Here is a 15,907-nt window from a genome sequence, read left to right as displayed (position 1 = left end):
GATTAGTTGCGTACAATGCCCCAGAACCTCGTACTGCTATCTTTTTAGCGCATTTTTGCAAATTTATTGGTAAAAAGCAGCTTTTAATCTCACTTTGGCTGGCTGGCTGGCTGGCTGGATGGCAGCAAATGTGGGCGCGTAGAAGAACTCTTGTAGAAAGGCAACGGGTGTACGTGTATCTACAAGGCCGTGTAATTTGTCAACCTTAGAAACAGGACTACATGATGTGGGGTTGGCGACATTTGGGCGGCATCCTCGAGCGTAGTATACTAACGTGAAGGTTTTTCAGTTTTTTCCTATCTTCTACTACAGTTTTGGTCCGATTCTTTTCAAATTGGTGTCGTCGGAAAGATGTAAACGCGCATTACTGCGTGGTGGAATTTTGTTTTTTGTCCTAGTGGCGAAATTAACGACCTTTTGCAAGGCGCGCGCGCGCGTCTTCGAGAGGTAGTCAACTTCGGACACCTTTTACCTTCCGTTGCGAATTCTGTCACGCGTTTTAACGTTTCGTAAATCTCGAATCGCTGTCTCTCTTTCTCGTGTCGCCAATAGAAGCTCGAGCAATGAGAAGTGCCCCCCAAAAATTAAGTACTATCTTGTGGAAGGTTTTTAGCGAAATCCACCAAAATGTGGGTGTACCGAAAAAGGAAATGTGGTAGCCTCCGACAAGATCTAACTGATGGTGGAGTGAAAACTTCAAACGCGAATTTGGGGTGAACGGGGCGTCGGAAGTGGGTACCGTCAAAGGGAATGTGGTATCCTTCGACAAGATCTCTTATTCATGGTTGAGTCAAAAGTGGCTAATAGAATACTGATCTGCCACACAAAAATGCGCTGAAGTCCCTTCGATCTCACACGAGGACTTTTTTTTCAATAGCAAATGCAGTTTCAAGAGTTCTAACTGTGTTGTCGCCTTCAAGGTGATCCCAGCTTACCCCGGATCAAAAGTATTAATACAGAGGTTTGGAAATATGACGGGAACCATAGTTCGTAAGTGTACGCCCAAATAATACATGTACGTAGTACATTGCAAATACATAGTACGTACAGCGCTGGATTTACGGATGTACATTCCACGTACATTTACGGTTCACGTACGTGCATTTCACGTACATAGTACGTTAGTTCGGCACTACTTTGTGCATGCTAGGTACGTGCTCTGCCGTACTGTTACAGGTCCATTTTTAGTTTAGTTTTGCGTTATTTATTTTGATTTTTAGGTTAGGAATTTGTTTATTTTATTTTGATTTTCATATCATAGGCGTACTCATTTCATTAAATCTCTTCTTTTGATTTCTTCGCTTCTTTCGATTCTTGCCCTCTTCTTACGATTGTATTTACCTTTTCATTATTCTAATATTCTAAGCTTCTGTGTAATACATTTTATTCAATGTTACGCCTCTGATTCGTTTCAGGGCCATCTGTTGGTAATTTCGTCTAAACTACGCTATTCTTTCCCGCTCTTTTCAAAAATCTATTCTCCTTTTCCCGCTAACTTTTTATGTTCCTTAATTATTGGTACCTATTACTGTTCGTTTTTTTCAAAATCTTCCACGTTTCGTTTTCCGTTTTCGATTATTGTCAATTTTGTGGTGTGCTAGTGAGATGCGAAATTTTTATAGACGCATTTATCCAAAAATTTTGGGATTATTACCATCTTGAAATTCACCCTACTCAACAAAAGGATTTAGTATCCGTCCTTTTAAACCCTAGTTTGCGGATCAAGAGTAGAGGAGAGGCGCACTTGTGTTTCCGAGTTTTCATATACAGCCAATATAAATATTTTACCTCTTGTTCGCGGGATTTCAACCCCTTTTGTAAGTATTCTTGTTGTTCAGTATCGTTTTCTATTTCTTCATTGCATTTTAGGATCCGAGCGTTAATTTGCTACCACCAATATTATATTTAAGCACACAAAATATTGTCTCTACGTTTAAGGCCCACACCATCTCGTAAGTAACCTTTTCGTGATAGTTTTACTTTGTAATTTTGGGTCTTTGTTTTAGGGCCTTGTATTTTTTCCTTCTTATTTGTTATACCTGTTATACCTGTATCGTACTGCTTCAAACTCTTCGTATTCACTCTTCAGTCGTCCGTCTTCAGTCTTCTATCGATACCCTCAAATTTCTTTTCCATTTGGTCCCTTCTACCCTCCGCCCTATCCTTATTTTCCCCATACTGAGCCACTGGTCCAGAGTCTGCCGAACAACCGCTGGACAACTTCAGGAGCCAGGAACAACAGCTAAGCAACTTCCAATTCACCTTAATTCATTTATGATTGCCCGTTAAGTCTATTAAAAAAAATCATTAATACATTGGCCCGTATGAATAAAAGTAAGCAAATGCTTATACTTGCAAAATTCAAAGTAAATACTCGTAAGTGCTCCTTCGCACTGGGCGACTTAGCAGCGCTGCTAAGCAGCAGGACAGGACGCGGTGTAGCGCTGCTAAACAAACCCGTATGAAGGGGCACTTACGAGTATTTACTTTGAATTTTGCAAGTATAACATTTGCTTACTTTTATTCATACGGGCCATTAATTCAGTCATCTTACCATCCGTTTAATTAATTTTTTTAGTCAAGTTTTGTGTCTTACTGTGAGACGAGATCTCGTTCCGTGATTTTATTGCTTAATTCCCTGTTATCGTTCCACTGCCATTTCTCATTCACCATCATTCGCCCTACAATAAATAATATTCCTATTTCGCTACTTTTCTCTATTTGCTCCTCGTTATTCGTCTTGCATTTCCAGATCACTAGGAGCAGGTTTCTAGTTTTTCCTGTACGGCTGAATTTAACGAAAATTAGTGGCGCCCAAATTCTCCGAGCAGCTTTTTTTCCAGTTTCTTCTAAATTTTCTTCGTCACAGTACATACATTCGACGTACTGTTATATGTATGTATAATGTACTTACTCTTCGTCCGTAAATCCAGGGCTGTACGTACTATAACTCTCGCCAGGAAAGATTGCCGGTCACAGCACACCTTGTGTCGATCTACAATCTATGATTTTCTTAAGATGCGAGCGACTTCCAGAATAGGATCGTGCTAATTTTGAACGAAAAGTCTTTTTGTTCAACATTGACACGATACTATCCCGGAAGTCGCTTACAATCTTTTGAAAAACATAAATCGTAGATCGGGATCAAGTGTTCTGTGACCGGCAATCTTTCCTGGCGAGAGGTTTATGTATTCGCAATGTACGTACTAGTGTTATTTGGGAAGTAATCCGTGTGGTTCAGTCAACTTTCTGTTAAACAACAGTGGTGTTCAAAGTACAACAATACAATAAAGTTCACCAATTCAATTAATTTCTTTGGCATTTAAAAATCACTTCCACGTTCACTGTTTTTCTATCCACTCAGCGGATTCCCACACAGCGCACAAACCCTATAACGGTGAATGCGGCAAATGTAACCTTAGACAATCACTCGTATCTCACGACACTAAGACACCTTAAGCTTTCAAGGCGATTAAAAAGTTAGGACTTTACTTATTGGCAACATGTACCATCTGCGACGCGTTGCTGCGATATCAGAAGACAGAAACTCCTTATAGCAACATTAATAAGAAAAAATCTGTTAATAGGTAGGCGACCTTTCTACATACACGAACAAAAATCAAGGGTAGAAAAATGATTTATATGAATCGTGGCATAACAGCCTTTTAAATCTTTCTTACTTGTACGCATGATAAAGTATTCAAAAGTTCCCGAGTTGGAATGATTTATATTAAAGCGGCGATTTCAGATGTTTGCTTTCAGCTTACATAGTTTGATCTAAAATACCTAAGAATTCCATGTCGATCTAAAGTACACATTAACGTAGTTTCAAAAAACAAACTGAAAGGAAACGGAGTGCTATTTAACGTTTCTTTAGAAAACTGCACTATACACTAATTGTAATGAATTTGGAAAAATGCCATTTGGTTGCCCTAATTTAAGGGTGCAACGTTAGCTAGCAGCTCAAATTCTTCACGTTAAAATAAGTGCAGGGTTTCCTTTCAATTTAAAAGAAACCTGATATAAAAGCTCCATCAGAATATCGGCATTGGCATTATTTGATATTCATGAAATTTAAACTGTTAAAGGCAAATATTGGGCGACCCTCCGTTTACATCATTTTCCCTAAAATTTTTTCAGTTTTACTTCGAGATCAAAACATCGTTTCAGTGACGTCATTCGTCTTTATTTTCGCAATTCGTACGTCTTTTAACGGTTATATCTCTCCATTCCGCCATTATGATCAATACGTATAAAACGTTTGATGTGCATATCTTCCGCTATATAGGCCATCGTTTGATCTCGTGGTGTGTCAGTACTTTAATGCCGAATAATTAAAATCCTAATGGAATATTGATTTATGCTCTCCGTAGAGGTTTACTCGTATTTTTCATATCGTCCTTTATTACGATCTCTTTTAATGAATTGAGCTTAGTAAAACCCGCCAACATAACAGAAATTATGGAAAATAAATTAATCCACCTGAATCCATAACTAACTCCTTTTAGCGAATTTTTAGAGAATGTTTAAGAATTAAAAAAAATGTACTATTGTTTGCGTTTTGCCCGTCCGTCCGTGCATCCGTCCGAACCCACTTCTACCGCTTTGAACTACTTCTAGGGGAATGAATATTACTTTATAGCAAAATTAGTTGTCACCCTGCCAAATATTAATAATCATAATTACCCGGTTCAAATAAATAGTAGGAGCATATCGTTAAGTATCACATTACAACAAAACAAAGGAACATGTCGTGGCAAAATATTAGTATAAAGTAATTAATTCTCAATGCCAGTGCAATATGTAACAATCTTGACCTAGCGTACGGCACTCGCCCCCAGATCAAGCACTCTGTAAATAAACAGTAACATATTCATGCAAATGACTGGAAATTTGCTGCAAGAAATTCAATTATAAATTAACCACCACAGTAACTATTCGAAACAAAATTACAACTGCACTTAACTAAATCGCACATACGTCTCCCCTCAAATTCCCTTTTTTGGTCAAAATCGAGGTCGAAACATTTAATATCGACGCGCTCCGAATCGTCGGGTCGATATGGATCATTAACTTCCCTCGTATAGCGTTAGGTTTGGGACGTTTATTGTAAATTATGGCCCATTTTGATGTAGGGCAGAGGGAAAAACACGTGGTCCACGGAGACGAAACAAAACAAAATCTTTGAATTCTTTCCTGACGGCCAGGGGCGGCTTCTCAAAAAAAAATACATTCGGATCGCCACTTTATTTCCTTTTAGAAAATACAAACTGCGAATATTAGAAATCAAATTTTTAGCGGGAAAATTCGGTTCCATTACAGAATGTAAGAGATAGTCTGATTTAAAACTGTTGTTAATACTCAATTGATTGTTCAATTTTTTCTTGTTCCAGGTAAGAGTAAGGGGCGGATAGCGTAATGCACACTAATGTGCACACGGATCGTACAGCCTGGCGCGTACCGCCCGATGAAACTCTCCAGGTGGCTGATCCAAAAGCTAAAAAAGCCGAGGTAGGTAGCGAAGAGGTCAGTACTCAAGAGGTAACGTATACCACTGCACTCATTTGTTCTGGACAAACTTTGAATTTTCTTATATATAGAAAGTTTTGACCTCCGTAGAACTGCATGTTTTCCTTACTACCCTTTTCTATGCATAAGAAGGATTCAAGGAATCTATATAGTGCATCAATGGAATGAGATATAGTGGTAGGTATTTTTGAGGAATGAGTACTGACTTAGATTTAGTATTTTTAATCAGAATATTGTATTTATAGTTCGGACTCTTGCATTTCTTTAAGGATGGTTACATAGGTTAAGCGACTAGTTTTGCAATTGATCACACGATAGTAATGACAATTTAATAGCAAGCGCTACAATTATGATGTTTTGGCAAATGAGAAATGGAACTGGAAAACATGATAATTGAAACATTTACGATTACGTTGTCAATAGAACACTTTTATGCACGACACGTGGACCTAAGCGAGTTCAGTCTCATTTTTCAGTACTTAATGCTAATTTTACACTGAAGCGCATTTCTAGGAGCTATTGTACAAACGTATGCTAAGCATTCATGACCAAAGCAAGCGATAGCCATATTCAAAATCATCCATGTATAAGGCTAAATTTGGGTGCCCTCAAAGTTATCTAACTCTCTTCCTGGCGAGGAAATTCAAAGTTTATTCAAAGTCCAAAAGTTGGTGACCGTTCAAGGTTCAAAGGTTGGTCGACGTTCAAAGTCCAAAGTTTGCCCGCCGCTCAAAGTCCAAAAGTTGGTCGCCGTGTCATATTCCATTTTAAAGTGCAATGACCTTATTTTTTGCGGTGTCATATTTCATTTTTAAGATCATCAAAGGTCAATGTTCCCAATCTTTGTGGTGTCATATTTCATTTTCCAGGTCAATGACCCCTCTTTTGTCATGTTATATTTTATTTTCAAGGGAATACTCAATTTTTGTCAGGGACGGTACCGGAACCGGAGGGTGAACGTGTGATCACTGATCTCATCGCGTTTTAAGTTGGGGGGGGGGGCAGTCACGTTTGTTTATTTCTACACGTTCTCAACAGTTTGTTATTTCAGTCTTATGAGAATATGACATGTATTGTTGTGTAAGAAGCGTCATGTAGACGTTATTTCGGTCTACACACAAAAAATAATGATGGGGCACTTTATATAGGCGAATATTTCAATTTTTTACGTGAATCTGGGGGTTTACGAATAAACACAAAGGTTATTTTAATTGAATTTATGTCTTAGTGTTGGTTTTTCCTATTAGAAATTTGTTAGATGCAGAATTGTTCGCTTTATCGCTTTTGTAAATTATTCATTTAGATAAGGTGCTAGAAGTAGACACATGTGGTCGAAAATGTTACATTTTGTCGTTTGAAATAAAGAGTTTTAGTATCAGGAGAAATTTAATTAATTAATTTGAAAATGATTGAGAAGGTAATTATTTCATGTTGTTCCTTTTTTAGTGGATACTCAGGATTAATGGAACTACTAACACTCTCGATTAATATAAAGTAACATCGTGTATTAGCACACAGAACGCTATTCCAACCACGGGTGTCGAGTAACGGAGTAAACTGTTGCGTATCGCGGAAAACGTACAACCAGCGTCTCTGCTTGCAGCGCTGGTTTCTTATCCCTAATACTTTTCGCAGCGTGGTAGAGTCGTGAATATTTGCATGTGGAGTCCACACTTTAAATGCTGGAGTCGAAATGAGGCTACTGCTGGTTTCGCGACGGTTGAAGAGCGTATCCATTTGTTTACGCGATTTTTTACGGCAGTCAGCCCTATTTGTTTTGTTGAAAACGCAGTTGTAGTGCACGGCGAGACCTTTTGTTAAGTTTTTCTTCTGATTAAAAGTTTGCTACCGTCCGAACAGCTACCTAAAATTTGTCATCGTATTCATCAAGCCAGTTTTGTTTGTAATTTCAGGGCGATAAAGAAGTGAAGTTTAAAGATCCTGCCAGCGTTTATGTGTGAGTTAAGTGCGCCTGAATATCGCAAACCTTGTAGGAGCAGATTATTTATTTGAAGAAAAAACTGCAAGTAATTTAAGATTGATTATTTTATTTGTCGACCGCCTGCGTGCGGGGTAATATGCCCAAACAACATTGAACTTTTTCAATGAGACGGGAGCCGGGCGTCTACCAGGAAACAAATTCTAAATTTAAAAGGTTGTTTTGTCTTAAACTAGCTGGAAATTGCACACAGCAATATAGTACCTAATTTTAAAACGTAGAATAAGCATAATTTTTATTCGTATTTGTAGAACAACTAACACACTAATATTCCAACATCTGTAAAATATATTGCTGTAGAATGAGAAACGGTCATTCAGGCACCTACAAAACACCTGTCCAGCTAACTCAATTAAATAAACTTATCGAGACACGTCCGACAATAAAAAATGATCCCGAGAAAGACTTCTATTAATTTAGGAATCTCAGCAGCCTTGATCATATTCAACAACTCCAAGGAATTAAACAAATTTTGAATAACACCTAACATAACTGTGAGCACGAACATGAAGTTTGACATGAGAACTCTATTCCTGGGTCGTAAAATTTAATCTATTAAACACAAAAGTGTTCATTGACAAATAGAATCACATTCATTTCGGATACACACAAACTGACAAAGCTAAAAGAAAGAGGCGCTCTCGGGACCTTTTTACAGTTACCACGCATGCAAGCGATCGATAGACAATTAAGTAAAGAAATCTTAATTACTTACAGTTTTTAATAATCCAATAATCGGGTCGTTAACTGCAATTTTTTGGTTTAAAAAACTTAATCTTGATAGCACGAACTGGATTTGCTGAATTTGATGATAGGCAGGCGCGGGTCAAGTTATTAACGATAAACGTACACATCTAGAACGCTTGGGTCGTCACCAGGGCGGCAGCAAACCTCACTGATGCGGTGGTTCCGTTTCAAACGAGACAGAATTGCAGTATAAACAGATGCTGATCTACTATTGGTTTAAGAGGGACGCCGATCGGGGCAATTTTGTTGGTTCCATTCTGGTTTTAATATAAATAGCGAAGCGTACAGAGAGATGCGTAGCGTATGTGAAAGTGTACTCGCCCGCACGATTTTAATAGTTGTAAAAGCAGAATTAGTATAAAAAAAGAGAACAATTATCGGTCGAGTGACTACAGTCAGGGTGTAAAGTCCGGGCCAATTAATTGTGAAACGTGTAGTTTTTTTCTTTCGATGAAATGGAAACATTTTAATCGCGAACGTAAAACAAATGTGTTTTGAAGTAAGAATTACATTTATTAAAGTACGCTAAATACGCGCCTGTTGCATATTTATTTGATGAAACATCGCGTATTTGTTTATAAACTTATTAGCATCGCGAGTACGAACATATCAACCTAAATCTTTGATCTGACGAATATGGATGAAGGGAAGCCGATTTAATTTCATAATATTTTTTGTACTAAAGGAGCTACAATTACCAAAAACATTGACCTTGCCTAGAGTAATGCATTCATCACGCAGGAATCTTTGGACATAGACAACGTTTTCAAATAATATTGACTAGAGGTATTGTAAATTTACCTTCTGCATTTTTTCACTAGCTACAAAAACCGTAATTAACAATTTCAATAAAATTACAATTGCTGTTCGACTTTGAAGCTTAAAAGAAAGAAATAAATCATTCGTTACATTACGTAATTAATTTATTGTTTGGTAGTGCACATCAACTTTACACAAGAGAATGAAATAAATCCTTATTGCGGATGTTACTGGAATACTTGGATGTAGAAATAAACGTTTTCCACTCTTCAAGGGTTAGATTTGGCGCTTCTTTGTTTACGTTGCTTTATCGATTACCAGCATTCCATTTATTTATTACATTTCTTCTGCAGAAGAACTGTCGTATAACAGTTCCTGCCAACTTCCGAGAGTAAAAACATTTAATTTCACTTCTAAATAAATAATTCTGTTCGAAAAGTTCAACGGTAGAATTGCGCTCTGGGATTAAGAAAACGATTTGATTATTGACTGAACTCGCAAGGGATATTAGCACGATTTCAAATTTCCACACCAATTGATATCGTAGTTAAAGTTAACTTTTAATTAGATCTAGATAAGATTGCACCCTCAACTTTAAGCTGCGGCAATTAGTAAGCACTTCACTTTACCATTCGCAATCTGTCGAAACGTAAGGAACTAACATTTTAGATAATGCAGAGTGCAATTTGTGATTTTCATTACGTTTCGAGATGATGCGGTCAAAATGCACATTTTTCAATTAGATTAGATCTCTGCATCGTGTATTGATTTTAATATTAACGTTAATCAAATTGGTATCTGCAATATGATATGACCTTTACTCGAACATCTAAAAACCGATATTTTCAATCTCGGTTGCGATATAGGAAGGCATTTTAATTAAATTAATGCGTTAGGCATGCAGTTTAGCAATTTAGGCATAATTTGAGTGTTATGGAATTGAATTAACTTATTATTTATTATTTATTAGGAGCTAGCGTACCATAGCTATGAAGGTCACAATTGGTGGTCGATCATACTTTCACTGTTGGTAATCGGAATGGTGATCGCTGGAATAGTTGCTGCTATACTTCTTTTGGGTTATGTGGATGAATTGCTGTATTGGCACGGGAAGAGGATGCAGTTGGATGAATATCTCGAGGTAGGTTTTAAAATCTCTAGCAGTTACAATATTTGTGTGATTTCTATGAATATTACTGGTTATTTTGAAGTAATACATATACAGGGTCTTTCTTTTACAAGGAAAATTACCCTTCTAAGAGAAAGTAGAAAAGATTATAAAAATTTAAACAATAATGTTTTCGACCATGAACTACTCTTTTTAAAATAGTGGAAGTTTTCTAACACTTCCAGAAGTAGATGCCCACTTCCATATTTTAAATGGCAACTCCCATTTATTATTCCACATTAAGATTCCTTTTTGAAAATTAAGGTCAATTTACCACACAATATCTATGGCCATCTTTGACCTTGGAGATATTACGCTTTTCTTAATAAAGTAATTGTTAATACAAATCAAGATTGCCCTGAACATCATAAACCCCATTGCTATGGAAACGCAAAGGAACACTAACACGTGGTTTTACACTTGACAGATATTATTAATTGAAGTTTCCATGGCAATCATGATTTTTTTAATCATAGCAATCATGATTTGAACCTAGAAAAAAGACTATATTAAGAAAAACGATCAATTGTAGGTATATGACAATGCCATGTCAATCGAACGAAAATGTTGCCTAGAATTAATACAGGGTGACAATTTGAAAACTTACCACCCCCCATATCTTATTAAATAAACGAGATATTTAAAAAAATCAAAATCCGTTTCGGTAATTCGGAGGGGGAATCACAATGACATAGTTGGCGACGCACCCCCTCCCACCCAGCCACCCCAACTTTTAAATCTTAAATAGTGACCCCCCATGTGTGATACGTCGTTGGAAAGCTCTGAAAAAATGCTTTCCAACCATACCAAATAGCATTACATTTAGGTTAGTAATTATCGTGCGTTTGAAAAAACGCGGAAAACCCAATTGTACATTTTTATACAAAGTGTTCCTAAATATGATGTGAATACGGCAGGGGCTAATTAAATGACTAAAAGTTCATATAAGCATAGGTCCGCAAAGGCTTCGTTACCGATCTACAGAGTGCTAAATAGGTCTACCGTACACTTTACAATTTAAACCTTTAATTTATAAACATATGCATTTCCATTGTCAACTGTGAAAACTAATAAACACAAGATATTATCCAAATAAATCCATGACCAACTGGACCATTTTAAAAATTATACTCGTACCATTGATTATATACTACGAGTATATAATCAATGCTCGTACTTTCATTTGGTTACCTACGAAAAATTGATTTTTATTTTTTTTCTCGATAAGGGTCACAGATACGAAAAAATTACAAGATACCAAAAAACAACACCCTGTAGATTCTCACCACCATTGACATCACCAACGATATAAACCCTTCAGCGTAACTTATGTTTCAAATTTGAGATGAGTTGGAAAATGCGCTAAAAACTTTGACACCCTGTAAATCTGTCACTAAGCGTTTGTGGACCTTGTTTACATGAACTTTTAGTCTGAAAATAAGCCAAGATATTTTCCCCTTCCATATTTCCATCATATGTACGAACACCCTGTACATAAAATTCAGCTGTACATGTGTTTGTGATTGAACCTCTCATTAACGAATAGACGGAGAAGGATAGAAAAATTAATCCGCCCTTGTTTCTGATTATAATTATAATAGATTTTGCATCCCCGGAAGTAGTTAACTAGTTCAATATGTGCTCGAATACTACCTACCAAAACTATCGTATAACTTCACTTTCATTTTTCCATGCTGTTTTGGGCAAGTTATCGCGCATGAACACACTTTGAAAGAATGGTACGTTTGATCTTTTTGTAATTTCTGAACATCATTAGCATCATCAATCGCTTTCGCAATTCCCGATGCTCCACCTGATAATGCTCCAATCGGTGATAACCCCGCGAATATAGGAATTAAGGGCGAAAACCCTCTTTGTTTTGGTATTGAAATCGTGCTAGGTACTTATACTTTTTCGATCTACTACAAAGTACAATTATTGTTAAACGGTTTAGTATAATTCACCTTGACCTTGAAACTTCACCTTGCCCTACTTTCCACGGCCACCCTTCTAAGGAATCAGTAACCGTGGAAAATTGGTAGCGTTATACCCTCATGCCCAATAGCATTGTAACACAAAACTACCAACAATTTAAAATGTGTCCAGTGTGACTATGAAACGGATGATAAATCTAATTATAAAACACATTTATTAACATACAAGATCACCAAGGATTTAAAGTGTGTCCAGTGTTACCAAATATAAATCTACTCTTAAAGTAGATCTTAACAGCTAACATTTGTCAAAACATAGATCCTGCCAGGATTTAAAATGTGACCGGTGTGATTTTGTTAACTAGTCCAAATTCGAATTTAAAACACATAATGCACAAGACCAGTAAGAATTTCAAATGCGCCTAGCTAGTATGAACCACAACATGTTCTAAGCTTCTAAGGAAATAACACGCTACACGCCAGTGGAATGCCAGGAAATATGGTCTCTAAGAGATCTTTGGAAAGGTAATCCAGATATTAAAAAAATATATATGCTTCAATGTAAAAGTGCGTTTCCGTGTTTTCATCTCTAATTTTAATTTTACATAATATACTTTGAGGCCTACGATACATTTATCCAGCTAATAATAAACATCTCCAACGTAATACAAAGAGTGCACGAACAATAAAATATTAATCAAGCAAAAATTTGCATGACAGATAAGTACATCGCTTTTCTTATTTCTCCTTTATTGTATGATGAACTCTCGATTAATTCTCCTCATTCTCCTCCTTCGTGACATATTTCTGGGTAAACTTTATTATTACATTGTACACAACGTAACGACCTTATTCTGTCAACTACAACATTCAACGAGGGATCAAGCTTTTGAAATATGTAACAAAGTAAATTGCAAGTTTCTAATTTATTGTCATGAGAGGTATTGTTAGCTGAACATGAGATTTTGTACATTCAATCGATTAGGTAGGTACGTAAGCGCAAGTAGTAGTGATCGTGTTTGTTGTCTTTATAGATTATTCTCGTAAGTTGAGATGGGTTGTCTGTCTACTGTATTTGCATTACGTTACAAGTTGGAATACAATGTATATCTATGAAATATAGCGCATATTGAAATATTGCTTCAAGCGAAAAAACCAATCAATACAAAGCATATCACATAATTATCGTGAAACTCTTTTCCACACTAGTTAATAACAACTAAACTTTATTGAGATGCCAGGAAAATTTACATACAAACACAGGTACCTATAGTTGAAGATTGGCATTGACAAAGTACTATACATTATACAACCCCCTGTTATAACGATTCGCCTCCACTCGCTATATTGAAACGCACAATTTGAAATATTATCATGAAGCACATATGTCTCGTGTAACGTATTAGCAGTTACATTTATAGCGGTTGGAAACCCCACTCGTAGAAAATAAATTTTAATCTCTACGGCACTGGTAAAATTTTTACTGAATAAATTTCTTGTAATGAAATAATTAATACCACGGCTAGTTCAGTAATGAATTAATTTCTAATGATTCTTAACTTGCGGTTGGCTATCTATTTCCACTTTTAACATTGGAAATGTTTATGGTTTCATTGGTTTCGTATACGGATGTCGTTTTGGCAAAAAAGACAATGGTGTCGCATCAAGTGAGGATTGTACCGTACTCGGCCGCGATCGGTAGATTAAGGAAAAGTTGCCGGTACTGTCGATGGGGTACTTACTTAATAATGCTCAATTGTTTTGTTAATTGCAATCTAAAATTCTCGCACATCTCCTTTAAAAGTATTACGAGCATGTTACGACGCTTATTATGCAGAAGAGTTACGTTTGCGAGTGGAGCAAGTGTTCCGAGTGAATAAAGGTTATTTTTGATTTACATATGGGATGTGGCGCTATACGGTTATCATTTCCAATGTTGCATTTTTAATCTGAAAATTAAAACCTGATGCTGTGGTTCGATCGCTCTCAAATAAATGCTCATGTAAATTGACTTGTTTGCATATATTGGTACAAATCCACTAAACTTCACAATTCGTTACATTTTTTGTAATTTAAAACAATAATGTACCTAAATTCATTAAATTTACAAGTCTCTCGTGATCACGTCCAAATCTAGATTTCTTTTACTATTTGTAATTACTCCAACACCCGGTGCATTTTCCTATTAAAAAAACAATTTTACACGCCTCTTTGGATGCTGCAAAAATTTTAACCCATACAAAAGAATGGTATCAATAAACTTAAAATTCTATTCCACAAAAAAAAAAAAATCAACAAGGTCTTTTGGTTGGGGTTCACTTATCATTCATAAAATCATACAAATTTGTCTACGGAATAAACTCCCGTCGGTCTACCTCTTCACGAATTCTAAACTGATCAAAACGATCGATTGACATTTGTTTCTCCCCTACTTAAAGGTAGCCTAAATTCAGAAAATTGGATGATGGAGCGCCTTGTGCAATACAATCGGATATTTTATATCGCCTGGTCAACTTGACTGCTAGTTGCAAGTGAAGTTCTGTAAACTGCAGGAGGGTCTCGTTATCTAGGTTGAAATAATGCCGACGATGAGAGCGAGCCACCCTGTAGTTGAAGGTTTGCGTGCTGTGAACGTAGTTTAGGTTGAGCATTGCAAGTTACTGTACAATGTTTTAATTTATTATGTCTAGGACCTGAGAGAGAGACTTTATCAAATGGACACCGAATTTCAGGATCTTATTTGGTGGTTATTGTAACGTTTATTTTTTTCCGTTCTATTCAATGATTATGTCACATTTTTCGTTTAAGTTTGTGGTACACGAATGGGTTCAAAACTTATGTATCGTTTCCGTTGTATGTATGGAATTTTATTGCGGAATTTTATTTAATTCTGAGTGTGTAAAGTAACGTCAAGTTCACTGTGTGCAGGGACCCAAATATACTCTTGAGTTTGTGCTAAAAGTTAATACAATTGAGAATAATAGAATAATGCACACTGCAATATGTATGATAATTTCAAACCGGAACAAACTGGGCTTTAGGTTTCACAAACTGAACTTGAACTTTTGTTTATTTATTGGATTAATCTCGGGATTAATTGACGAATGTTCCGCAGTAGGGATATATTATTTAAAAAAAATTACCCTTGTAACTTAGTGTGTGACAGCTAGCAAAAGAACGAATTAATTGTCTAAACTTTTTTACCGGTTGCCTTTTGATGTAAAGTTTATTAATATCCCGTATATAATTTTATGAGAAAGGTGCACGGTTTTGATTAACAAACTTGTTTTTTTTAATCGTCGAACCGTTTCGAATATATAATGAACGTTCTGAACCTTGGATCACAACGCGCTTGTGAGCACGATGATGCAATAACACGCAAATTTTTACTACGTATTAAAAAAGTAACATATTCGCACTGTATTTACGGTTGAATCTAAATCAGCCGTCATATCAGTTAATTTCCATTACACGACGAAGTTCCAATAAATTTATAACGCCTCCGCGAAAATTATTTCGTCAAAACAACGGTACAGTTTTCCTTTAAAGTTGCAGTAAATATCTTCCACTTTCACAATAAAATATTACGTACCGGGTGACCCAATAAGACTGGCCTTCGGCCATATCTCGGGAACCGTTCGTCGTATGACTTGGGGGTAAGAAACATTATTAGGTAAATCGGTTATGAAGAATCGCTGGAAAATATTTTCAAGTTCTAAAAATGACCACCAGAGGGCGTAACTGCCATCTTAATTTTAAAATTGCATTTTC

General features: G+C 36.4%; 1 protein-coding gene across 3 annotated transcripts in view; it reads left to right on the top strand.

Annotated features, from left to right (window-relative positions):
- The window catches only part of LOC116170852 (inactive dipeptidyl peptidase 10-like), a 226,028-nt gene that overhangs the window by 178,662 nt on the left and 31,459 nt on the right, over positions 1 to 15,907 (top strand). Inside the window, exons 3-4 of one of the 3 annotated variants that reach the window (XM_031487379.1) lie at positions 5,394 to 5,511; positions 10,005 to 10,175. In XM_031487379.1, the coding sequence (XP_031343239.1) occupies positions 5,419 to 5,511; positions 10,005 to 10,175 (264 nt within the window). In that variant the 5' untranslated portion in view covers positions 5,394 to 5,418. Of the gene's footprint in view, positions 1 to 5,393; positions 5,527 to 10,004; positions 10,176 to 15,907 lie in introns of all 3 variants that reach the window. The other 2 variants (XM_031487378.1, XM_031487380.1) reach the window with 2 other exon arrangements.

This window comes from Photinus pyralis, unplaced genomic scaffold (assembly GCF_008802855.1).
Source record: "Photinus pyralis isolate 1611_PpyrPB1 unplaced genomic scaffold, Ppyr1.3 Ppyr1.4_LG5, whole genome shotgun sequence".
NCBI lineage: Eukaryota > Metazoa > Arthropoda > Insecta > Coleoptera > Lampyridae > Photinus > Photinus pyralis.
This window is presented reverse-complemented; position numbering and strand designations above follow the sequence as displayed.